The sequence below is a fragment of the Schistocerca americana genome, chromosome 2, assembly GCF_021461395.2.
Source record: "Schistocerca americana isolate TAMUIC-IGC-003095 chromosome 2, iqSchAmer2.1, whole genome shotgun sequence".
In the NCBI taxonomy this organism is placed as follows: Eukaryota; Metazoa; Arthropoda; class Insecta; order Orthoptera; family Acrididae; genus Schistocerca; species Schistocerca americana.
The window spans coordinates 592,462,549-592,490,293 of record NC_060120.1 but is presented as its reverse complement, the minus strand read 5'-3'; the positions used below and the strand labels follow the sequence as shown (position 1 = coordinate 592,490,293).

Genomic DNA, 27,745 nt, shown 5'->3' with positions numbered 1-27,745 from the left:
GGGTAGCACTGCAATATGTGTGGATCAGTATCTTTCCAGATTGATGCATCACCTCGTGGAGCCCATGCCTCAACATGTTACTGCAATGTCGAGGGCTCACACAGAAGCAGGTTGCTACTGACATCTTTGGTGTAGCATTTTTCATTGTTTGCTGCTGGTATGGAGATCCAGGCTTTGGTTCAAATGGCTCTGAGCACTATGGGACTCAATTTCTAAGGTCATCAGTCCCCCAGAACTTAGAACTACTTAAACTTAACTAACCTAAGGACATTACACACATCCATGCCCGAGGCAGGATTCGAACCTGCGACCGTAGCGGACGCGCGGTTCCAGACTGTAGCGCCTAGAACCGCTCGGCCACCCCGGCCGGCTATCCAGGCTTTGATTATTAATTACTCTCTCCTTTTGCTGCAGTTGTATTCTCCAGAACAGAGTTGATTCAGCCTTGCAAGTTACTCAGAGTACCTGATTGATACAGAACCAGTAAAACTTAGACAAGGCATCAAAATTGTTTCAGATAGGAAAGCTTGCACCAGCCTCTGAAAAACATAGTATTTTCTTGTCTTTCCTTTCCAGTCTGAAGTGTATTGTCACCATATCAGTTTTATTCACATTGTTTTTAAAAGCATATGGTTTCTCAAAGTTTAAGTGATCTCTTTTGTTTTGATCTATTTACAAAATTTTTCTTTATTACAAATATTCTCCTCTGTCCTCATGCAGATCCCCCAGGACCACCAATTATACAGGGATATACTGAGGGAAGCATACATGCTGGAACTGTTCAGAAAATTTCCTGCATCTCATCGGGGGGAAATCCTTTGGCAACTCTAACATGGTACAAAAATGACAAAAAGGTAATACAGTTTAATACAATTTTAGGAAATGTATGTCAGACTGTCCTAAATGATGTTGTATATTTTATTTAGAGTGTTGCATATTCCCTCTTTTCATAAGTTTGTTTGTTTATTTATTTATTGTGAGCCAATATCAATTGGTTACAATTTTTTTGTCCCTGTATTCTGAATAAGTCAAAGCCTTATTTACTAAAGTCAAAGCCTTATTTACTAGAGTTACATGTTATTTTCTGGTATTAATATCTACACCATTTTTTCTAAATTTAGTCAAGAGAACAACATTACATACATGGACTATACATAAAAACAATTTGCTAGTGCAATACATAGATTAAGACATTTACAGTTTGTGACACATTCTAGGATCCGAGATTCATATATTTTTAGAGAAAGGGTCTTCCTTCATACCAGTGTACTAAAGCTAGACTCTCCTCTATTGACTACCCAGGACTGTTTAGGAGCCATAATTTTAATTTGTTTTTTAGTTCTATAATGGGCAATTTGAGATATTAGGGTGTATGCAATTCAGTAGTTTTATGCGTGAATAGTGATGGTTTTTCTCATAAAGTGTGGTTCTATGAGAGAGATTGTGGAGTCTCTCTCTACCTCTAGTGTTGTGGTTGTATATTTCTTTATTAAGTGTTTTGTTACTGTTTATTGCCATAATGATTATCTTAAATACAAACAGGTTATGAACAGTTGGTATTTTAAATTCCTTTAACAGATTTCTGCAGGATTCTCTGACACATTTCTTTCCCATAATTCTAAGTGCCTTCATCTGTAGGATAGTAATCTTTTCGTATTACCTTTACTGCTAGGTCCCCATAGCTCCATTCCATAACTTATATGGGATTCAGATAGTGCAAAATATATTTGCCTCAGAGTGGTAATATTACAAAAAGGTGTCAGTATTCTTAGGGCATATGTTGTAGTAGATAGCATCTTGCAAATATCATTTACATGATCAAACCAATTTAACTCTACATCAAGTGTCAGGCCAAGAAACTTGGTCAAGTATTCTTTTTTAATGTATTTATCCGCCTTTAAATTTGGTTTTCATGAGTTTCTTGCCTCCCAAGATCAAATTCAGTATAGATTGATTGATCTATATTTAATTTTAGTTTGTTTTGATTAAAATACTGCAGAATTATGCCTGCTGCAGTATTGGATTCCACTACAAGTTGCAAATAGCGAGGATTACGGCATATTAATGTGATATCACCTGCATATAATATAGCTATATTGGGATTTGTTATAGACTGAATATCATTAAGAAAAATAGTAAAAAGGAGTGGTCCTAATGTTGGCCCTGTGGAATACCAAAATTAATGTCAGTGGTGTTTGATTTGTGTGCTTCCCCTGTAGTGCTAATAGACACACACTGCTTCCTGTTTGTAAATGAACAAAAGTAAAGTTACAGGCAAATTACTGATGAACAATTTTTACTTCTCTTTTTTAGATAAGCTCAACAACAAAAGTCAGTGATCGTTCTGTATCTGCTGAAATAACCATTTTAACAAATGTATCTGACAATGAGGCAAGATACAGATGTGAAGCTTCAAACTCGGCAACTGAAATACCTCTGTTTCAGATTATCACATTAAATGTGTACTGTAAGTATCCTTATGTGTGTATATTGGTTTTATGAATAGACCTCATATCATACATATATGTCATAATAAATAGTAATACCATAATGTGGGCTGTAGACACACACACACACATACACACACACACACACACACACACAAACACACACACACACACACACACACACACACACACACACACACACACAAGCTGAAAATTCTCCAAAGTTCTGTCCTTTATATTTGATCTGCAACGGTCTACATTCTTCTGTTTGTTTTGCTTGGCAGTGAACATGCTACAGAACCAAGTGTTCATTATCAGTTAAGAAAATTCTTAAAGTCTTATATGTTGTGGGTACTTCAAACAACTAGTCAACTGAATACAATACAGTACAGAAGTGGTAGGGAGCTGGTTTGGGAGTGGTAAGACATTTAAACATCAGGTTATTATCAAAACAATTAAATTATTTAATGTAGAAAATACACAATTTATTAGTGGGGGTATTGGTGACTAGTGAATATGTTGGTAAGACCCAAGGCTCAACACATCTCGAAATACATAAATGTAATATCAGAGATATCGCTGCATGTTGACAGACCAAAATAAAATCACCAAAATAGTTTATTGTACTACAAAGTTTCAGCAAAACTTACTGATTGCCATGTGGTGTTACTTTTTAAAGGACAATTCAGAGATGTATGAGGAATTTACATTATAAAATGATTTGGTGAATGCCACAATATCAGTAACCCCCCTTTCTGGGTTTGTTCCTGAATTCATTAAATAAGGCATTAAGTAATGGCTAAACTGTTCGGTAAGTAGATTTAAACACCATTCTAATAAAATATATAACACCATTGAATAAAACAGAGCTGACAAGCACTGAATAGGTAATACATCTGGGGAAGTTGTTCACATTTAATTTTACAGAAAAATTAGACATAAAGTGCAGGCTTTTATACACAGATAACCAAACCATGCTACCCAGCAACACAGGGAGTAGGCAACAAAATCAAATTACAATCCATTTGCAATACAAATCACGGCTACGTGTGCAGAAAAGCCTGGTAAAAAAAGTACCAACGAACACCTTTGCTCACAACAGAAAATCAGAGGAATTACCACAATTACCAGGCAGACTTGAAAGAAACCAGGATGCCGTAGGTCATATATCAGTTAAGAACAAGATTACTGCGCCCTCAGAAGGCCTCACCATATACTGCCCTACCATACAGTCCACACTAGGAATACACATTGGTACCCCAGGCAGGCTCACTTTCTCCAGCAGTACAGTTGCTGACAGTTAAACTCCAACTAGCGTGATGGTGCCAACTAGTGTGATGGTGCCAATAACACCCACAGGGCATGCCCCTGCCTTTCATCTCTGTTTGTCTCAATAGAGAGCTTATGGGCCCTGGGCAAAACCAGACCTCCAACTTTCCACACCGCTGCTAGCAAATCCTTCTTGCTTGCTGAGCACACCATTGTATCAGTGTCCGTCACTACCCACGTGCCGTCTTGCAAGCAGGCATCCTCTGGTATCCCAAAAAAGGGGCAGAGACATACCCAGAGTAGTACAATTGATTACTGAGTGCCAAGGATGTTGTGTGTGAATGGCACAACAACATTTTAGTGTAGTATACCACATGAGAAATTCCACCCTCCTCAAAAATAACATGTCTGCATACATTTTGTAACTGTTCAGCGCTCATAAGTATCCCTGTTGACTTGTCTGGATCTGTAAGGTATATATGAATCAGATAAAACAGGGAACCAGTCTAGTTTTTTTTTTTTTTTTCATTTGAATATATTCTTGAATGTGTTAATAATTTTCTCATGATCTGCCAGTGTTACTGACCCTATTGATGTTGTTTACCTAGTAATAAGCAGTAGGTGTATTTAGTTCAGTAATGTGGAAATAACTTTAGAAAAATTGAAAGTTGTAGTTTTGCAAGATTTACCTAGTGCATATAAAATATGTGAAATAGTGTGGAATAATTGCGTATTGCAACAAAGTGATAGAAGAATACTAAGACATATAAAACATCAAGAGAAAAATTACACTGCTGAAAATGTGACACACTTACTGAAAACCTGAAAGCATGCTAAGTATCTATAATCACAGTGTGAATATATCATAAATGTCTTAGGAATGTGCTTACAGTAGACATTACTTTCTAATGGAAAAGTTTTGTGACAGAGATTTAGGGGGGAAAATCTTGAACTGGTGTAAAGTGTGGCTTAATTTTTATGTTAGTTACCATAGTTTGAAAGTTGATACAGGAATCAGATGATTAAGAAACAAATGTTCTTCACATCAGATGTAACAGAGAATTATATGATATCATTATAATGGAGAACACAGGTTCTAAGTATGGAAAAATGTATTTGTATTCTCTGTTTCTTTAGTTCCTCCAGACCATGTGGTGATCCGCAAGGAGCCAGAGAAACTAACACCTGGTGTGAGAGCAACTCTGACCTGTGATTCGAGCTCCAGTAATCCTGAAGCAGAATTAAGTTGGTGGCGAGAGGGCATTGCTGTTCCAGGAGTCACCAATGTTACTCGCCCTGGTCTGCATGGAGGCAAGGTATTACTAACAGTAACTGTATTTTAACCTTTTTTTTTTTTTTTTTTTTTTTTTTTTTTTTTTTTTTTTTTTTTTTTTTTTGAAATCTTGCTCAATTATGATTATCATATCCCCGGAGAGCTTGTGTCTATACAACTACTAGTGAGGTGGCACAGTACTTCAATCACTGAACTCATATTCAGGAGAGCAGGATTCAAATCTCCTCTATTATTTTCATGTATATTTTTATCCAAGGACTCTTACTTTTCAAAGATTGACCTTAGACTTTTTCCTATTAGTATTCACATAGAATCAGTTATCAGCTGTGGCTTTTTTTTACTTGTTGCTGCTCCCAGTACTGTTTTTATTATTGTTTCTATTATAATTGTAGTGATTACTATTGGAACTGATGCTATTGTCTTCCTGCAGGTGTCAAGCATAATGCTAAATCTTGACGTGACTCCAGAATTGGATGGCAATGTATACACATGTCAGGCAACAAATACAGCAATGCAGAGGAGTGTTCATGATGCCTTCACATTGCACGTTTTTTGTAAGTACTATCTCACTCAGACCAGTAGTTCAGGACATTACTAAGTGCAATAATACAATACTCGTGATAAGAAGGTTTTATCACATTTTGTAGAAGACTGCAGCTGCAGATTATCTGCAGTATTTTCAGTTTTAAAAAACAAGAGAGTTACAAATTTTTCAATTCATGTGTGGTTAAGTACAAGTACATATATCGCCATTTATAGTAACTGTATGATGTCTATAATGCCAAGTAGGTTTATTCGCTATGTTCAGACTGCATCATTCAAGATGAGTCACAATTTTTTATCAGTTTTAATTTCAATAATATTTGTGATTGTAAAATATCAGCAGATTCTTGATGACATTATTAATGTTTTAGGTGTTACATTACATTACATCTCATCACATCACCAAACATTAGTTTGTGTGTTCATATGACAAAATATGTCTGATACACTTACTATCAGAAGCTGTTTATATGAGTAGTAATGATCTCAATGTATTAACTGAAGGAGCCGATAATGATGGTCATACCAAAAATAATTTAGGACTGGTACTTACAACATAACTACTGCAGTAATTTAATTTTTGTAATCATACCTAGCCTTTTTGTCCAGTTACTTATCACATTGTAATGTTTTGTGTGAGTATCCCAATCCTGGAGCTCTTTTTGCAAGTTTTGTATAAAATCTTTTTTTCCTCAAAATGTCTTACGTTGCTAATGAGTATAAAAAACTGTTTCCCTTTTGCAGATAAGCCAGTCTTTGAAGAGGCTCCAAAAGACATGCAGACTGGTGTGGAAGGTGAAAGCCTTGTACTGTCAGTGAAAGCAAAAGCACACCCTGGAGATATAGTTTACACGTGGACAAAAGATGGAAATGTTGTAGGGAAAAGTGATGAGTCTCGTATCATAACAGAGGGTCCAGTGTTGAACATTACCCAACTACAGAAGGATGATGCTGGCTCTTACACTTGTGAGGCAATTAACAGTGAAGGAGCTACCTCAGTCACCATTAATGTCACAGTCCAATGTAAGCATAATTCATTTTATTGATTTTGCTTGTTTATGCTGCTTCATTACAGCTTTCACCTCATGTTGCTTGGTACAGATTGATTTATTGTAACATTCAGCTCATTAGGGACCTGGATTGACAATTTTCCTAAGCTGAGGGTATTTTGCCTGTCTCTTGCTCATCGGGTGGAAGAGTTCTGTCATGGCTGGCTCTCCCAAGGCTATCAGTAGTTCTAACAGAATGTTGTCTACTCCTGGGGCCTTGTTTCAACTTAGGTCTTTCAGTGCTCTGTCAAATTCTTCATGCAGTGTCCAGTCTCCTTACTCATCATCATCTACATCCTCATCCATTTCTATAGTACTGGTCTGAAATGCATCTCCCTGGTATGGACTTTCTATATACTCCTTCCACTTTTCAGCTTTACCTTCTTTGGTTTGTACTGATTTTCCATCTGAACTCTTGATATTTGTACCAGTGTTTCCTGTTCCTCTAAAGGTCTCTTTAATTTTCCTATCTATCTTTCCCCTAGTGATATATGCTTCTAAATCTCCTTACATTTGCACTTGCAGTCAGTTTCATTTTTTTGTCATTTTTATTCCCTTTCTCCTGCTTCAGTTACTAAATTTTTATATTTCTTCATTTCATTAGTTAAATTCAATATCTCCAGTGTTACCCATGAATTTCTATTAGCCCTCGTCTTTTTTATCTATTTGATTCTCTGCTGGTTTCACTATTTCCTCTCTCAAAGCTAACCACTGTTATTCAACTGTATTACTTCCCCTGTTCTTGTAAATTGTTCCCTAATGCTGCCTCTGAAACTCTTAACATCCTCTGGTTCTTTCAGTTTATCCAGGCCTAATCTCCTTAAGTTCCTATCTTTTTGTAATTTTGCAGTTTTCATCTTCATCTGCATTACACCTTTAATCTACAGTTCATAACCAATAAATTGTGGTCAGAGGCCACATCTGCCCCTGGAAATGTCTTACAATTTAGAATCTGGTTCAGAAATCTTTGTGTTATTATTATACGTGTAATCAATCTGTATCTTCCAGTGTCCCCAGATATCTTTTACATATACTGCCTTCTTTCATGATTCTTAAACCAAGTGTTAGTGATGATTAAATTATGCTCTGTGCAAAATTCTACCAGGCAGATTCCTCTTTCATTCCTTTCCCCCAGGCCATATTCACCTACTATTTGTCCATCTTCTTCTTTTCCTACTATTGAATTCCAGTCCCCCATGACTAGTAAATTTTCATCTTCCTTAGCAATCTGGATAATTTCTTTTATCTCACCACACATTTCTTCAATCTTTTCATCATCTGCAGAGCTAGTTGGTGTTTTACTGCTAGCTGTACTGCTGCATTAAGTGTGGGCTTCATGTCTATTTTGGCTACAATAATACATTCAGTGTGCTGTTCATAGTAGCTTATTTGCATTCCTATTTTCTTATTCATCGTTACCCCTGTTTGATCTTGTATTTATAACCCTTTATTCACCTGACCAGAAAGCCCTGTTCCTCCTGTAACTTAACTTTACTAACTCCCACTATATTTAACTATAGCCTATCCATTTCCCTTTTCAGATTTTCCAACCTACCTGCCCAATTAAGGAATCTAACATTCCACACTCCGGTCCATAGAATTCCAGTTTTGTTTTGCTTGATAAGACATCCTCCTCAGTAGTCCCCACCTGGAGATTCGAGTGTGGGCAATTTTTCCTGTGGAATCCATTGATACCAGCACAGCAGGGCCATTTTGGTTGATGTTACAAGGTCAGATAAGTCAATAATCCAGACTGTTACCCCTGCAGTTACTGAAAAGGCCACTGCCTCTCTTGAGGAACCACACATTTGTCTGACTCCTCAACAGATTCCCCTCCACTGTGGTTGCACCTTCAGTATGGCTACCTGTGTCGCTGAGGCATGCAAGCCTCCCCACCAATGGCAAGGTATATGGTTCACGGGTGGGACATTGAATATAGGCAATAGAAAATTTATCTGTATCACTGAGGCATGCAAGCCTCCCCACCAATGGCAAGGTCCATGGGTCATGGGGTGACATTGAATATAGGAAATAGAGAATTTGTATGGAAGACCAAAACAAAAGTATATCTTAAGTTTCACACAGTGTAAATTGTTCTAGATAATACTTTTCACATGGAACTCTCTAGAAAGTACTCAAAACAACTCATTTTGTTTATTTAAGTATGTAAGTAAGAGTAATAAACAAGAAATATAATTGCCCCTGGTTAACATTAAATACACTGAGTTGATCGTTAATGATAGTTCAAAATATCATGTCCCAAACTGGGGCTGAAACTGAAATGCCTGTCTTTCACAGACAGTGCTCTACCGACTGAACCTCCTTGTGAAAAATCTTCCCATAGTGGGCAAATGTTTTGGCACAGTGATTTTATTTGTCATAGTTGTTCAAACACTCTTCCAAGACCAGGACAGTTATATTGATTGTATTTGCTTGTTTTCACAGATGCTGCAATTGTCAGGGAAGCACCAGAGTCAATAATGGTGGCACCTGGAGAAGATGCACATTTATATTGTGTTGTTGATGGAAATCCTCTAGCAAAAAAGCACATCACTTGGAAACACAAGGCATTCTCTGAAAGCGATATGAAAAAGCGAACTAGCTCATCTTTCAGAAATGGCACTTCATATTTAGATGTCGTACAGCCAACACGAGCAGATAATGGTCTGTTTTCGTGCATTGCAAACAATGGAATTGGGAAACCTTCAAGCAAGGATGTTCATTTAATTGTAATGTGTAAGTATCACAAACACTACATTATAGAAGTAAAACTGATATACTCACGTAATTATTCAGTGAAAAAGTAAATGAAAATGGTGTAAGTTACACTATGTGTGGTTTAGAAAAAATAATTTACTCTCAGTTCTCTGGAGGGAATCATGCGAAATAGGGCTGCAATGGAGTTAAATGCATCTGTAGTTCTATAGCTCTTAAAGCACATTTTTGTTCTAGTGCCACCAAGTTTTTAAAGTTTATTTAGAAGCCAAAGAACAATGAACTTCATATGGTATGTTTTGTTGGTTGCTACTGATCTTCCTATATGAAGTACCAGCAAGTGTTCTGTTGGTTGAGACTGAGTATTAAAAAAATGTAAATGACATATGATTATTGCTTGTGTTACATTGTTTCTGGTTTTGTATGTTGGTTTTTATCATATGAACAAATTTCTCCTCTGATTTTGGTGAGTAGGTACTTTCCTTGCTGTTTAAACATTTTTACTACTTTATTGTAATTTGAATGGTGTATTACATTTAGCTGAACTATTTCTATAGCTTTTATGGTATAATGAAAATATTCATGAGAAAGATTACATTACATGTTATTTCTTTGTCTGTTTACAGATAAACCAGAGATAGACAACTCGCCTATGTTTGCAAAAGGTGCCAGCAATACTGGTGATACTGGACGTCTTACATGTAGAGCTTCTGGGGCACCCAAAGTACGGTTTGCATGGGCCCGGGAAGGTTCCCCAATACCTACAAACACAGATAAATATGATGTGCAGTTTAGGCAGGTAAATGATTAGTTCACATTTTTCCCCAAAATCATAATAAGCAGAATTTATCTTACACAGAGGAAGCTACATGAAAGAAAATGAGAAGAAAAACCATTTCATCCTGTTTGTGTTAAATTATAACCCCCTTTCATGGTCTCAGAATTAATGTTTTTTTTCTCTCTTAACAACATTTTGGTAGCAGCCCTTGCAAATTTTGTACGTTTTGAATGTTTATTCCCAACTGATGTTTGCATTTCCATAGTTACAAATTTCTTGCCATTTACACTTATTGGTACTATGCAGTGAAGAGAAAGAAAAACAGAACATGTAGTTAATAATGACACTGGCATGACATTGAATTTAAAGTAGTGTTTACAAGCATTATACAATAAACTTACATAAAATAAGGGAAAGGCAACCACTTGCCTACAGCAGATCAGTGCATGGAGCACATTATCACATAACAGGAAATAGCATTTACACTAGCTTTCAAGCACTAGCTCTTTTTAGTGGGTGTGCATTTGGATATCTGTGTTGTTGTGTGTGTGTGAATGTGTGTACTATTGCTAAAAAAAAGGGCTAGAGATTCAAAGCTAGTGCAAATGCTGTTTTCTGTTACATGTTACTCCGCTCCACACACTGGGCTACTATAAGTGAATAATTGCCTTTCCCTTATTGCATGTATTGCTCCATCCATTAATTTCGTTTATTGTTATACACAATGAACTTTCTTGGAGCTCTGGTCTCTCTAGTTCTGAATCAGTAGAAACCATTTTAAAGTTGGGATAATTCCTGCCTGTATTTCATTGTCTCCTAACACTGCCAACCAAACAATAACTATACCCTGTGTAGTGTTGTTTTTAGTATGTTGCTGAACGGTGTTGGGTTTGGCTAGAACTTGGCTGTCCGAAACAAATAAAAGTTGGCAATGAAAACAAGAGCTAGGTTAGCACCTTTTCCAGATGACGTAGGAACTACCTCTTAAGTCTCACAACTGTACTGCCTCTTGCAAAAAAAGTGTGAACTACATGAGAATTGCTGCCATATTGTCTCATTAAAAAATACATTAATTTTAATTTGTAGGGAGATATTTTAAATACAATCATAAGTGTCACTCATTTTTGACTCTTCCTTCAAAATCTGTCCCAATTTCTGAGGTATTGGTTAGGATAGAGTATGACAGCACAGCTAAAATCTGACTGTGCATTCTGCTCTATATTAGGTCGTACAGAATTATGTTTCATTATGCTACCACATATCAAAATATGTTTAGCTTCATGATGTAATTTAGAGAACATAATTCTGTCACTGCGTCCACCACCTAATCTAATCAATCAGCATCACATGTTGCTAACTTCTATCCTGTATTATGCATATTTTTATTCTGTCAGAGAATTTCTGAATAGGTAACAAAATTAATTGTAACAGGTACCTAATTTTAATTTGCCTACTATTTTGCTAATATTGTAACTTATCTTTGACCTATCCAATATCAATTGTACAATTTGTGCTATATCATAACAATGGACCAATAAAAAATCAAATCAAAAACATATTTAATTTGAACTGCAGAAAGTTTCAGTGAGATATAATTATTATTTACAGTTTGATGTCATACATTTGTAAGTAACATATTTCTAGGTTTAGTACTTGCTTTTGGACTTCTAAATTCTTGGCTTAGGTGTTAAAACATTTGAGCATATATGTCTTCTAGAAAATGAGGTAGAAAATAAATCACCAGAAGGAACTGAAAACAAACTATAATTTTGGTTCTTTTTTGTCAAAAATTATGAACTACCAGCTTGTTCATAAATGGAAAACTTATGTATTTGCTTGAACAGTTACTTCCCACAATTTACACAGTTTTTTCAAAGTCATCTGAAAAATGTAAAAGAGGGATTTCATTCATATTTATAGTAACTGTATGATGTCTATAATGCCACCTTTATTTTCAACCACAACAGTTTTCTTCTTTTCTTATGTTGGTGTGTACTTCAGTGCTACTACCTCTTTGGCGACAGATGATTACATATTTTCTTATGGCAGGATCTTGGAGCTATAGCAGTCTCACATTTTAATTTGGGCTTGGAATCGTCAGAGATGACAGTGGTATTGAGAAATTGTTTTTAAATAGTACTTGGAAGTAAAATCATCAGGTTATTTTATATAATCTATGAGTGTAAATATTTAAGTATGCAACCAGTAATGGAAATTCCTGAATGAGCAGTACATACAATAAGGAAAAGGCAATCAAATGGCTCAAATGGCTCTGAGCACTATGTGACTTTACTTCTGAGGTCATCAGTCACCTAGAACTTAGAACTAATTAAACCTAACTAACCTAAGGACATCACACACATCTATGCCCGAGGCAGGATTTGAACCTGCGACCGTAGCGGTCGCTCGGTTCCAGACTGTAGCGCCTAGAACTGCACGGCCACCCTGGCCAGCAAAGGCAATCAATCACCTGTAGTGTATCGATGTGTGGAGCACAGAGACACAAAACAGAAGGCAGCATTCACACTAGCGTTTGATCACTAATTCCTTTCCTAGAAAAAGTACACACATACACAACCACACGGTACCAAAACGCATACTCCTGTGGCCGTGGCAGGTCTTACTGTGGCCGAGGTGTATGTTTGTGTGTCTGTCTGTGTGAATGTGTATACTTTAGCTAGAAAAAGAGAGAGTGCTCAAAAACTAACGTTAATGCTGATTTCTATCATGTGTTTCCGTGCTCCATCCATCAATATGCTATATGTGAGTGGTTGCCTTTCCATTATTCTACGTATCTAACCATTTCCCCACATATATTATTGGGATGATTGTAAAATAACACCAAACTGAAAATGGAAGTGGGGGACACAAATTGCTAATTATTTACAACATAAAATCTGTAAACCTTAAATTAAGAAGTTAGTTGCACATTGTGTGCTCAGTAAACAAAATTTAAATGACAATGATCATAGACAAAAAGGGTACATTTAGGGCATTAGCTGATTCCGTTTCTTCGTTAAGGCTACTCATTTCAAGAGAGTAACTGCCACATTATCAGATTATGTAAGACGTATGTTTTTCACAGAATGGAATTCCTGAATTTGAGTCGGAGTAGTTGTGAGCTAATTGGATACATTTCCACTGCAGTTTCATGCTTGTTAGTTTTAGATTCTTCTGCTTGCTGAATGTTTATTTGTATTTAAAAAAAGTGAATAAATTCCATGTCTAAAGAAGGGTGGTGAAAAAAATATTAGCTTAACAACACAGCTCTCCACAGAACCACATCACGAATAACAGTTTACCTGTCTGTCATATGACAGTATGAAGCAAAGAGATTCACTCTATGTAGGTCAATGGCACAGTGTAACATTCTTTAAATAACAGCCAAGAAATTTTTATGGTTGGTAACACATTTTGAGTATTTCTGTATGAAGTTCCTGTCCAATCTCAGTCTAAGTTCTTTGGAAATCAGTGACTGCAGCACTGGTTTTAATTTGTGAGTGTTTTTATTCTATTATCTCAATTCATTTGTTCTACCAACTTCCATTCATATTTAGATATATTCAGTTTTACACCAAATGTGAATAATGTTAACTATACTGATGGGGAAGAAAAACTGAAAATTGTACAGAAATGGGTATGTGAGACACAGTTAAAGTTGTTAATGGTTGGTTGAATATATCCCAACCTGTCTCAGTATCACAACAGGGTTTATGACAGTAAATGTTTGTTTTCAGTGATCACTTTCACAAGCTATTTGAGTTCCTGCAGTTTGCCAACATAATATTGTGAGACTGTATTTGCCTCTAGTAGTTCTTAAACATGTACTTTGTTCTTTCATCCTAATAATGCTATATTGTTACATCTAATGTGTTTAGTCATAAAAGTATCAAAATAAATTTTAAATAATTTTGTTTGAAAGATACTTGAGCTGTGAACGAAGTGCATTAATGAAGCAGTAATTCTGGAGTAACTAGGTTGTAATTCATAACTACCAGAAATACGCAAAACATTACACTTTTATTACTGTTCTTCAGTTCTCACTTAAGGGACTTATTTCAAATTTGCTAATAGATATGAAATATAAATTCTTTATGATGCTAAACTGGACCATTAAGCGTATTACAGTATTAGACAATTACAAAATTTTCAATTTCAGGTGGACCTAGTTACTTATGAATCAGCACTCCTCATCCATCATGTTAGGCCATCAGATTATGGAAACTATGAATGCATTGCTAGGAACAACATAAGTTTTGCCACAGTTACTGTGCGACTGGATGTAACATCTGCACCTGACACTCCTTCGGCATTGACAGTTCTCAATGTGACTCATGATTCAGTCACTGTCTCTTGGGTTCCAGGATTTGATGGTGGAGTGCAGCCAACATATCGCATTCGGTAAGAGCATAAAAATAATGGTGCTACGTTTAGTTTTAGTATACAAAAGATTGACTTCAGTTGTACATATTCTATTTTGAATATAGATTTAGAGCAAGGTATACTTTTCACAAGAAGACAAGTGTGGCGTTATTCTACTACACAAAAAGTTAATTTTAACAAACTTAGAAACAGATCTGTGCAAACGAAGGCTTAGGATGTACAATAAAGTATAATCAGTCCGGTTAAAACCATACATTACCAGATGACATTTTCAGTCCGTCAGGAAATCACAAAGTCTAAATTATTTAGTTTGCATCTTAACAGGTTCTTTACATGCAGTTTTGCAGTTTTAATGTAGTTTTGCACGGAGAATTGTCAAAATATTTAAGGAAGTTGCCTGTATCATAACAACATAAATAGCTTTGATGTCTACATGAAATACTGGAAAGGAGCAACATTTTTCCTCTGTGTGTAAGGTTCTTGATAATGAAAAATGAAACTGAGTGGATGTTGTTGTTGTTGTGGTCTTCAGTCCAGAGATTGGTTTGATGCATCTCTCCATGCGACTCTATCCTGTGCAAGCTTCTTCATTTCCCAGTACCTACTGCAACCTCCATCCTTCTGCTTAGTGTATTCATCTCTTGGTCTCCCTCTGCGATTTTTACCCTCCACGCTCTCCTCCAGTACAAAAATTGGTGATCCCTTGATCTCTCAGAACATGTCCTACCAACCGATCCCTTCTTCTAGTCAAGTTGTGCCACAAATTTCTCTTCTCCCCATTTCTATTCAATACCTCCTCATTAGTTATGTGATCTACCCATGTAATCTTCAGCATTCTTCTGTATCTCCACATTTCGAAAGCTTCTATTCTCTTCTTGTCCCAACTATTTATCATCCATGTTTCACTTCCATACATGGGTACACTCCATACAAATACTTTCAGAAATGACTTCCTGACACATAAATCTATACTCAATGTTAACACATTTCTCTTCTTCAGAAATGCTTTCCTTGCCATTGAGAGTCTACATTTTATATCCTCTCTACATCGACCATCATCAGTTATTTTGCTCCCCAAATAGCAGAACTCCTTTACTACTGTAAGTGTCTCATTTCCTAATCTAATTCCCTCAGCATCACCCGACTTAATTCGACTACATTCCATTATCCTCAAATCGCTCTTGTTGGTGTTCATCTTATATCCTTCTTTCAAGATACTGTCCATTCTGTTCAACTGCTCTTCCAGATCCATTGCTGTCTCTGATAGAATTACAGTGTCATTGGCGAACCTCATGGATTTTAATTCGTACTCCAATTTTTCTTTTGTTTCCTTTACTGCTTGCTCAATATACAGATTGAATAACATCGGGGATAGGCTACAACCCTGTCTCACTCCCTTCCCAACCACTGCTTCCCTTTCATGCCCCTTGACTCTTGTAACTGCCATCTGGTTTCTGAACAAATTGTAAATAGCCTCTCGCTCCCTGTATTTTACCCCTGTCACATTCAGAATTTGAAAGAGAGTATTCCAGTCAACATGTCAAAAGCTTTCTCTAAGTCTCCAAGTGGTAGAAACGTAGGTTTGCCTTACCTTAATCTATCTTTTAAGATAAGTCTTAGGGTTAGTATTGCCTCACGTCTTCCAACATTTCTACAGAATCCAAACTGATCTTCCCCGAGCACAGCTTCTACCAGTTTTTGCATTCGTCTGTAAAGAATTTGTGTTAATGTTTTGCAGCTGTGACTTATTAAACTGATAGTTCAGTAAATTTCACATCTGTCAACACCTGCTTTCTTTGGGATTGGAATTATTATATTGTTCTTGAAGTCTGAGGGTATTTCGCCTGTCTCATACACCTTGCTCACCAGATGGTAGAGTTTTGTCAGGGCTGGCTCTCCCAAGGCTGTCATTAGTTCTAATGGAATGTTGTCTACTCCTGGAGCCTTGTCTCAACTTAGGTCTTTCAGTGCTTAGCCAAACTCTTCTCACAGTATCATATCTCCCATTTCAGCTTCATCTACATCCTCTTCCATTTCCATAATATTGTCCTCAAGTACATCGGCCTTGTGTAGACCCTCTATGTACTCCTTGCACCTTTATGCTTTCCCTACTTTGCTTAGATCTGGGTTTCCATCTGAGCTCTTGATTTTCGTACAAGTGGTTCTCTTTTCTCCAAAGGTCTCTTTAATTTGACTGTAGGCAGTATCTATCTTACGTCTAGTGAGATAAGCCTCTACATCCTTACATTTGTCCTGTAGCTATCCCTGCTTAGCCATTTTGCACTTCCTGTCGATCTCATTTTTGAGATGTTTGTATTCCTTTTTGCCTGCTTCATTTACTGCATTTTTATATTTTCTCCTTTCATCAATTAAATTGAATATATTTTCTGTTACCCAAGGATTTCTACTAGCCCTTGTCTTTTTACTTTCTTGATCCTCTGCTCCCTTCACTATTTCATCCCTCAAAGCTACCCATTCTTCTGCTGCTGTATTTCTTTCCCCCATTCCTACCAATCGTTCCCTAATGCTGACCCCGAAAGTCTCTACAACTTTGGTTCTGTCAGTTTATCCAGATCCCATCTCCTTAAATTCCCACCTATTTGCAGTTTCTTCAGTTTTAATCTACAGTTTGTAACCATCAGAGTGTGGTCAGAGGACGTATCTGCCCCTAGAAATGTCTTACAGTTTAAAACCTGGTTCCTAAATCTCTGTCTTACTATTATATAACCTATCTTAAACCTTCCAGTATCTCCGGGCCTCTTCCATATATACAACTTTCTTTCATGATTCTTGAACCAAGTGTTAGCTATGATTAAGTTATGCTCTGTGCAAAATTCTATCAGGCAGGTTCCTCTTTCATTTCTTAGCCCCATTCCAGACAGAATGTTTCCTTCTCTTCTTTTTCCTATTATCGAATTCCATTCACCCCTGACTATTAAATCTTCATCTCCCTTCACTATCTGAATAATTTCTTTGATCTCATCATACATTTCATCAATCTCTTCGTCATCTGTGGAGCTAGTTGGCATATAAACTTGTATTACTGTGGTAGGCATGGGCTTCATGTCTATTTTGGCCACAATAATGTGTTCACTATGCTGTTTGTTGTAGCTTACCTGCACTCCTATTTTATTATTCATTATTAAACCTACTCCTGCATTGCCTGTATTTATAACCCTGTATTCACCTGACCAGAAGTCTTGTTCTTCCTGTCACCGAACTTCACTAATTCCCACTACATCTAACTTTAACCTAACCATTACTCTTTTTAAATTTTCTAATGTACCTACCCAATTAAGGGATCTGACATTCCACGCTCCAATCCGTAGAATGCCAGTTTTCTTTCTCCTGATAATGACGTCTTCCTGAGTAGTCCCCGCCTGGAGATACGAATGGAGGACTACTTTACCTCCATAATATTTTACCCAAGAGGATGCCATCATCATTTAACCATACAGTAAAGCTGCATGCCCTCAGGAAAAATTACAGCTGTAGTTTCCCCTTGCTTTCAGCTGTTCGCAGTACCAGCACAACTAGGCCATTTTGGTGGATATAAAGAAAATAAGCCAGTGATAACTGCTGATATGTGCAACATCTCAGAAACTTAGCTAACTATAAGTGAATACAAAAATTAAATTGCTGGTTTTGTTCATTATAGGGAAGAGTGGAATTTACATCTAGATTGCAAACTTTAATGTCAGTCAACTGATGATATTGTTCGGACAATAGAGATGCAAACACATTTTGTTGGAGAGGGGGATTATGTTAAAGTTTCATGTTCTTAATATCCAACTGATCTACTGAATGTGATGATTTCTGTTATTGCATTACTCAGAGCACTCTGCATGTTTTACTCTTGCTTAGTATTTAACAATTTTCAGGCAAATGTAGACTATTTACTAGCATTTGACTTTGAGCCAATAATTTGCATTTGATTTCTTATTATTAATTTGGATCAGTAAATTTATGTTGTTTTTTTTATGAGTATTTATCTCTAGTGATCCTTTTGTCTATTTTGTGATCCATTCTGGACTTGCTTATAAAATTATTTTAGGTATCGTCCCACATCAGCAACATTTGAAGGATACAAATATGTGGATGTAACTAAACCGGATTCTAACACATATGCAATTACGGGACTCGATGCAGCAACTGATTACACTATTAGTATAATGGCCTTCAACAAACTTGGTGCTAGTAAATACCTGCCAGATCTGCTGCGTGCAAAAACTTCAAGTAAGTTTCTCTACTGTATTGGTGCTGTGCATAAAGGTTTGTTAAAAATGAATAAACACACCTCATATTTTATAAATTGAATTGTGCTTTGTGCTGATGAACACCACATTTTTGGACTGTTTTAATGCAGTCTACAATATAAAAGCTGGCATTTTTGCATGAGGCTGTACCAACTGCTAGTCCTAGGCTGAGATATTTAATAATACTAAAATGCCTTCAGTTCTTATTGGTTTTTGTTTTTGCTACATCTGCAATTTAAAAAGAAGATACAATTGTTTATACTGCAATAAAGTTTTCACAAATGAAGCTGAATGTAATTCAAAATTGCAACATTGAATTTCTGATGGATGCTATACTCTGCTTTGACTCTGCATATTTCTTACCGGCATCAGTGGAAAACCTATGCATTTGTATTCAAGTATCACAAAACTTGGCATTTTCGTTATATGCTACAGGGCTATAAATTCTTGTTGACAATCTGCTGTTTCTAGTGAAATACATTTTATCTGTACACTATAGGCTTTATCAAGAACAATCAATTTCCTTTTTATATATATGGCACAAAATATCCTTATTATATAATTTACACAAAATTCTGTATGTGTTTCTATCTGTGCTATTCAGCTGTAGATATTTTTTTCCCTATGCGAATAATGTATTTGGTGCCCTCCCACTTGCCTCCTTTCCACAAGAAGAAACCACTCAAAATTGTAACATTGCATTATTCACAGGGATTATAATGATGTCAGAGTGAAAATTTGTTTGGAGAAAAGACCAGTTTCATCAGTATTGAAATGTTTTTCCTTGTGATCTTTAGCAACAGGTTTACTTTTTATGCACTGTCTCCACAAAGTTGGTTGGATACAATTCTTTGATGAATGACCCACTAATTTGGCAGTGTAAAACAAGTAATTCATACACATCCTCTGCTTTGAGATTTTCCTGACATGCAGTCTACTCAGCATAAAATTCCATTTTTCTACATAGAAAGTAGATTTTCTAATTTCTTCCTTCATTTCACACCTAAGAAAGTCTCACTAAAAGTTCATTGACCAGTTCCACTTCATTATACAGAGTATGTGTTACTCTCCATTATTAACATTCTCTGTGTCAACTGTGAAACACAGTGTAGGTGTCAATTTCTATCTGTCACAATTTTAGAACAATTAAGTAGAGTTAACAGATTGTGTAACAAAGATTAGGGAATAAGTGCATTTTCTGTATTGACAGTCTGTGCAACATTGTACAATGATAATCACACTATCAGGTTAGGATTGCTATCAGACAGCATAACTGTTGGTTGCGGTGTCCATATTATGTTGTTAATGATAGAGAGAGAACTTTTCTAAGAATATGTTTTTGTCTCTGTCATTAGTTACTGTGCTACCAACCTTTTCAAGCAATGAAATATGGCATCAGCTGAACATATATTTCTGTTTTGTTTTCTTTATAGTTTTCTTTACACTCTAACTGCTTACAGTTATGTCTCTTTCCAAGTTTACGGTGTATCTTCTCACATGTCTCAAAGCCATGTCTTAATTGTTTTGTGTAATTCAGCAAATTCTACTATATACCTGTAATTATTTGCTTGAAACTTGTTATTATTTTTAATAGCTGCCTTGTACCATTTGAGATTTTATTTTCCTTTGTGTTTTATGTACCTGCAATGTATTGTGCTGTTTGCACAAGTACCTTAATTAAATTATAGATACTCCAATCTATCCTTCACTCATGATAAAATTAATTTCATGATAAACTACTCCATTGCTGTCTTCAATTGTAAATGTCAAAACATATTTGGAACATAATATGAGAATGAATTGCTAAATCTATGACTGAGACAAGAGATTGCAGGTTTCAAATGAGCACTGAAGTTGTGTATCTGTTTTGTGAACAGTCACAGAGATTTATCATCATGTGTTTCTTAGAGCATTTGTGAACATATCTAACATCAGTAGTTGTTCTTTGCTTCACAAAAATTGTGAAAAGTTAACTTTGTGGTCTGTCAAAGCACTACATTTTTGTGGCCAGGCGATTGAATTACATTAAATTTAGTATGGAATTATTAACTAGGAAATCCCACAGGATGGGTGTAGCCACCTAATTGGAAAGAGTGTTCTTTCTTCACACACATTGCCCTCTTTCCATGCAGATCTTTGAGAGTTTTATCCTACGTGTATTTGTAGAATGTAGGTGAGTGTAATGGATGCATATACATTGCATTGTTAAGTTTGTGTTGTACGATGACAGAAGAGAGGGGATGAAACCCAGTGCCAACACATAAGGCTCCCAGCACCCCCCCCCCCTCCCCCCCATTTGTTTTTAGTTTTCTGACTGGTTTGATGCAGCCTGCAGCTATTTTAGTCTCTTGACTTCCTTCAATTTTTAACCTCTACAGCTCCCCTTAGTATCATGGAAGTGATTCCCTGATCCTGTTTCTTGTCTATATGTTGTTTTCTTTGCTGATTTTGTGGAGAACCTTCCGATTTCTTACCTAACTAGTCCACCCAATTTCTGACATTCTTCTGTAACTGCACATCTAAAACACTTTGATTTTCTGGCTTTTCCACATTCATGATTCACTACCATACAATGTTGTGCTCCAAACATATAATTCTTGGAAATTTTTCCCTCAACTTAAGGGCTAGTAGATTTCTTTTGGCCAGGAGTGCCCTGTTTGCCAGCGATAGCCTGCTTTTTATGGCCATTTTGCTTCATTCATCATGGGTTATTTTGTTGTGTAGGTAGCAGAATTTCTTAACTTCATCTACTTCATGATCCCCAGTGCTGATACTAAATTTCTCACCTCAGTCTAATGAATTAGACTGTTCATTCGATTCAACAGACCCTGTAATTTTTCTTCAGTCTCAATGAGGATAGCAATACCAACAGCAAATCTTATGACTGATATTCTTTCCCTTGAATTTTAATCCCACTCTTGAACCTTTCTTTTACATCCATCATTGCTTCTTCAATGTATAGAGTGAACAGCAGGGTTGAAAAACCACACACCTGTCTTATACCCTTTTCAATCCAAACACTTTGTTATTGGCTTTCCATTCTTATTATTCCTTCTTGGTTCTTGTAGATGCTGTACATTACCCATCTTTTCCTGTAGCCTATGCCTGTTTTTCTCAGCCTTTTCAACATATTGCACCATTTTACATTGTTGAATGCTTTTTCCAGGTCCACAGATCCTATAAATGTGTCCTGTTTTTCTTCAGTCTTGCTTCCGTTATCTAGCGCAATGTTAGGATTGTCTTTCTGGTGCCTTTACCTTTCCTAAAACCAAACTGATCGTCATGTAATGGATCCTCAGCTGTCTTTCCCATTCCTTTTTATATTATTCTTGTCAGCCACTTGGATGCATGAGCTGTTATGCTGGTATGTGCGATAGTTCTTGCACTTGTCTGCTCATCGCATCTTCAGAATTATGTTGATGATATTTTTCTGTAAGTCTAATGGTATAAGACAACTGGGAAAACAGTGGTACTATGTGGTGATTTTAATATTGACTTTCTGAGCCATAGCCCTCACAGGGAAACGTTTTTAAATATTATAAAAGCCTACAATCTTTGTCTTACTGTTAGCTCTCCAACACATGTAACTAAAACTAGTGTCACTCTCCTTGATCAGGTATGTGTAAACATGGACAAGTGTACATCAGAAAACTCTGATACCGGCTATAGTGACCACCTTTCACAATTACTGACCATACCTGTAAATCACACTTCGACCAGTATAGAAAATGTTATCCATAAAAGGATTTATAGTGGGAAAAATATTGAATGCTTCCAGTACCTAATCAGTGAACAATCTTGGAGAGAAGTATATGATACCTCTAATACTAACGAAAAGATGGAACATTTTTTGAACATATTCAAGCATAACTTTGACATAGCTTTTCCACAAAGGAAAGTTATTTCCAAGAGCACAGATAGATTCAGAAACTGGATTACATCAGGCATCAGAGTATCTTGTAAAAGGAAGCGGGAACTTTTTCTGCAGTCAAAAACTAACAGCAGTCCAGAATTTATTAATTATTTCAAAAAATACAAGCTAGTTTTGAAACGCATCATAAAGGAGGCAAAAATTAAGGAAAACGACAAATATATTATGAAGTCATCCAATAAAACTAAGTCCATGTGGAAAGCTGTGCAGGATCTTACTGGGAAGAAGACAACTCACAAAAATATTGTGATATCACATGATGGCAATAATGTCACTGACCCTAGGGAAGTTGCAAATAGTTTCAATTCTTACTATGCAACTGTTGCTGGGAAATTAGTGAAGGAAAAATTTGGAAATCCACCTAATACAACATGGAAAGAACTTTCATCTATTGAAATAAATAATATATCCATGTTCCTCAGTCCAGTAAGCCCAACAGAGCTCCTAAATACCATTAATTCACTGAAGAGTAAGTACTCAACTGGTATTGATGATATTCCAGATTATATTATAAAAATAACAGCAAGACAAATACTTTCACCTTTATTGGACATATGCAATTCATCCTTATCATGTGGTGTCTTCCCTCAGCAACTGAAAATGTCAAAAGTAATACCCCTATATAAAAAAGGTGATCATCAATGTATGGGTAACTATAGGCCTGTGTCTCTATTGTCAGGGTTTTCGAAAATTATTGAAAAAGTGTTCCTTTCAAAACTAATTACATTCTTCGACAAGAATAATATTATTTCTGGGTGTCAACATGGCTTCAGACCACAGAGATCAAGTGAAACTGCCACTTTCAATCTGATAAACCATGTCGTAAATGCAGTAGACAACCACAGAAATATCTCAGGTTTATTCTTGGACCTAACAAAAGCTTTTGATGTGATTGATTGTTCTATACTCCTGAGGAAGCTTGAATGGTATGGTGTAAGAGGTGTGCCAAATCAGTGGATCAAATCATATTTGGAATATCGTTCTCAGGTAACTGAAATTAAGTACACAGAAGGAAATGAACTCCAGGTACACGTTTCAGAACCATGTGGACTAACTCATGGTGTTCCACAGGGCTCCATTTTAGGTCCCTTTCTTTTTTTGGTCTACATTAATGATTTCCCATCACACGTTAGGGATTCTGAACCAGTACTGTTTGCAGATGACACCAGTCTATTGATTGAAGGGAATAATGAAGAAAATCTTACTGCATCTGCAAAAGATATTACAAAAGGAGTGTCTGAATGGTTTACCAGAAACAGGCTAATAGTTAATCCCCAAAAAACTGTACTAATGAATTTCCACACTGATCAAAATAAAAATCCGGCACAACCTGTAATATGTATGGATAACCAAAACATTAGTTCTGTCAATGAAACTAAATTTCTCGGGATTCATATCCAGGAAAATCTTAAATGGAACACTCATATCACAGCCCTAAATTCAAAACTAGCAAAAATGAGCTATGTGGTAAGAATTCTCTGCAACAGTACTAGTGCAGAAACAGTTAGGGCTGTATACTTTGCTCGTGTACATTCAATACTGAAGTACGGTATCATTTTCTGGGGAAATGTACATCAGGCCATAACAGTTTTCAGGAAACAAAAGGCAATTATAAGAATAATGAAACAAGTGAGCAGCAGAAAATCATGCAAACCTTTCTTTAAAGATCTAAAGATCCTACCCCTTCCCTGCATTTATATACTGGAAATAGTCACGCATGTCAAAAAAAGCATACTGAGAAAAGAAAACCTTTTTCCTCAAAACAAAAGTGTCCATGATTACAGTACCAGGTCAGACAGTGACATACACGTCAATCATTGTAACACCACATTATGCCAAAAAGGTGTATATCATGCAGGAACAAAACTTTACAACAGATTACCAAGACATATAAAATCTCTTACTGAACTACAAAGCTTTAAAAAGTCTGTGACATCCTACCTTCTGAAAAACTGCTACTATTCAGTCTCACAGTATCTTATGCAAGAAAAAATGTAATTTGTATCTTTAATTGTAGAAGTAAGTTATAAATATACAGTATTTCAAAAATTTGTAATTATTAACTGTATAGATCCAATTTGTCATAAAAATTTATAACATTTATGTTTGATATTTGAAAATCCAATAGCCAAAAAATGTTTTCTGTCCAATATCCTGTGTACAATATATGTACTTAAAAAGAGATTTATATGGACAAATAAATAAATAAATAAATAAAATATGTCCGATCCTGAGATGATGCCATGGCCACAGGAGTATGCCATTAGGTGTCGGTATGGTTGTGTGTGTGAAAATGTGTGATTTTGCTGGAAAAAGAGCTAGTGCTTGATAAACAGTGTGAATGCTGTTTCCTGTTGTGCATTTTTATGCTCCAAGAATTGATCTTCTGTAGGTGAAACTATTAATTAAAATTATAGACCTTCAAGGTTGTCCAGAATGGAGATTTCAAAAATTATGAGACATGTTTGTTAAGATTAGTGCAGTGGTGTTGCCCTCAAGCTGCCATAATCGGAAATGTCGAAGAACTGAGAGTTTGTAACCCAGTAGTAGGCTCGTTTCAAATATATCATGACCTGTTCCAGATTCCTGACATGGTTTGGAGAGTAAAAGAGTGTAAGGTTAGGAATTTGTGGGTAATAGACAATAAGGAGAAACTGTGGGACATAGGAAGCCGATTTATTGAGTAAGTGGGCTGTCAGCTTTACTATGGGAATATTTATGAGTGGTTTTGGACTGGGGATGATATATTGAATAAAGGACAGAGGAAAAATGAAAATAGACTACTGGTAGGTTTGAAAACAACAGTAAGGAAGATAGTATTGCTCAATGCTGTTTCTGGATCAGAACATTGTTTCATCTTTTTATTCAACATAAACTTATTCTGTCACTTTGTAAGCTTGTATTTCTGGGAAATATAGAAGAATTACATACTTATTAGCTAACTTTGATATTTTTTCATTCATTCATTCATTCTTGCACAACATTGTATTCATAGAAATTGTGTAAAAAGAATCTTGATGGATATCAAATACATCCAGGATTGTAGTGCACATCTGTCTAAACACACAGGGAAGTCACTATTCAGAAAGAAAATGTCTATTTTTCCAACTTATAGCTGTACCTTCAGTTTATCGATTATAAATATTTTTATTTTATTTTGTGCATGGACACTTATCTCACTATTTCAGAATATTGACACATTGAATGTAGCTCACTTCAACACTAACAATTTCTTGTATTCCTACAATTCAGGTATTGAAATAATTTTGTGCTAAATTCCATGAGGTAATTTGTGAGTATGAGAGCAGAAATACAGTTTGATAATGATCGGAAAACACAAACACAACTTAAATGTGTCACTGTTACAGTAACATAACTTTCAGTCTACTGTCTATCATGTTGTAATGTGTTTCTTGCTCAACCCTTTTGTTGTGTTCCATTTGTTCATGGTGATAAGCGAATGCTAAGAAGTAGCAATTGCTGTATCTTACAGCTGTGTTTCATTTTTTCTTTCTGTATTATTATTTCCAATATAATATTTGAACATTTGGCACTTCATTTATATTATATTGCTTGTGTTATTTATTGCACATTTTGAATAACCTTGTATTCATTTATTATAATTTGAGAACACCAACACCTGTCATTTGCCAGGAATTGCTGCAATACCAAATGTTATTTGCACATTTTTGAAAGCTTTATTATTTGTCTTGTTCAGTAAATTTAATCTACAAATAATTTGAAATTTGTTTTGTACCTTTTCTATTATAAACAAACATCTATATCTGGTGGATTCTACCACTGCTGCTTTTGTAGAAAAGTGCAATATTTATCAGTGAAAACATGATCTTTGTATTTTCAACTGTATGACATCTGCAGTTTGTATTTTCGTTGATAAATCAAGGATAAATTGATCACCACACCCTTTCTCGTATACATTTTCTGGTCAAAACCAAAATACATGGGCATGCTTATAATGTAATGCTTTTATTGTTAAAGAGTAAAGCCCCAGATGTGAAATGCCACCATAAAGCCAGACTACTGTTTGCACAGTGGTGCTCAGTAGTATTATAGATCAATGTTCCCAGCAAATTTTGCACTTAAATTTCTATGGTGCATAATCTATCACAGTCACAGTCTAAATACACTTCACTCATGGTGGCATTCCATTTATTGAGTCTTGCAACCATTACACTGTCATGGCAGTTAAACTGGATTAGTGTCACTTTCTATGGGAGAATCATTTGCATAGCTGCTGTGATAGATCAGAGCCTTACTAATGACCCCTCCCCATCACTAACCCTCCACCCCATGTCCGTCCCTCCTCTGCAGGCGAGGGCCCTCCCACGAGCCGTGAACTGGGACTCGACTCTGGGGGAAGCAGCAGCGGCTCCAGTGGGGGGCCGAGTAGCCGTACTCCGGGGCTTGTTGTAGCTGTTGCATCAACAGTGGGTGCAGCACTACTAGCCTTGAATGTGGCACTGGCAGGCTGGTGTTTGCGCAGGCGTGGGGCGGCTGCCTCAGCTGGCCGTGCTGCAAAACGTCTCACAGCAGGTGAGTCACGTCATTTATCTCATGTCCTAACAGGTGGACCTCCTGGGAAATCAGGTACTGCTGGTGTCGGGATTGGCCCTGATGTGCCTGATGCTCTGCTCGGGAAGGCCGATGTTCCACGCCTCGTCATTGTTGGTGTTTCAGTGACTGGAGCACTACTTGTTCTCTTCAACATTGCTCTTGTTGCCTGTTTTGTGTACAGGAAGAGAGCCAAGGGTAAGCGTACAGGTATGTTAAAAATGTTGCATTCCTAGAATTTGAGCTACTAAGCCATGGTTGTAAAAGGAATTGTAACTAAATGACAATGAATGAAAAAGATTCAGTTTATAAATGTATGGCAGTCACAGTTTCAGAAATATAAAATTGACGCTAGTGTAATAATGAGATGAATGAAGAATTTCTATTTCTGTAACATCAGATAATAAGTGATGTAAAAAAGAGAAGTGTTATGAAGTAAATCTATGTACTTAGTAGTGCTGGAAAGACATATACAACAGTACAGGATAAACATTTTTGGTGATATATT

At 36.3% G+C, this 27,745-nt stretch overlaps 1 protein-coding gene across 1 annotated transcript in view; it reads left to right on the top strand.

The window, feature by feature from the left end:
- Positions 1-27,745, top strand: part of LOC124595541 (nephrin) — a 176,510-nt gene that overhangs the window by 132,854 nt on the left and 15,911 nt on the right. The window contains exons 7-16 of the mRNA XM_047134320.1: positions 721-854; positions 2,314-2,467; positions 4,854-5,032; positions 5,441-5,564; positions 6,298-6,576; positions 9,048-9,338; positions 9,944-10,116; positions 14,255-14,496; positions 18,533-18,714; positions 26,998-27,219. Coding sequence (XP_046990276.1) covers positions 721-854; positions 2,314-2,467; positions 4,854-5,032; positions 5,441-5,564; positions 6,298-6,576; positions 9,048-9,338; positions 9,944-10,116; positions 14,255-14,496; positions 18,533-18,714; positions 26,998-27,219 — 1,980 coding nt within the window. The remainder of the gene's footprint in view (positions 1-720; positions 855-2,313; positions 2,468-4,853; positions 5,033-5,440; positions 5,565-6,297; positions 6,577-9,047; positions 9,339-9,943; positions 10,117-14,254; positions 14,497-18,532; positions 18,715-26,997; positions 27,220-27,745) is intronic.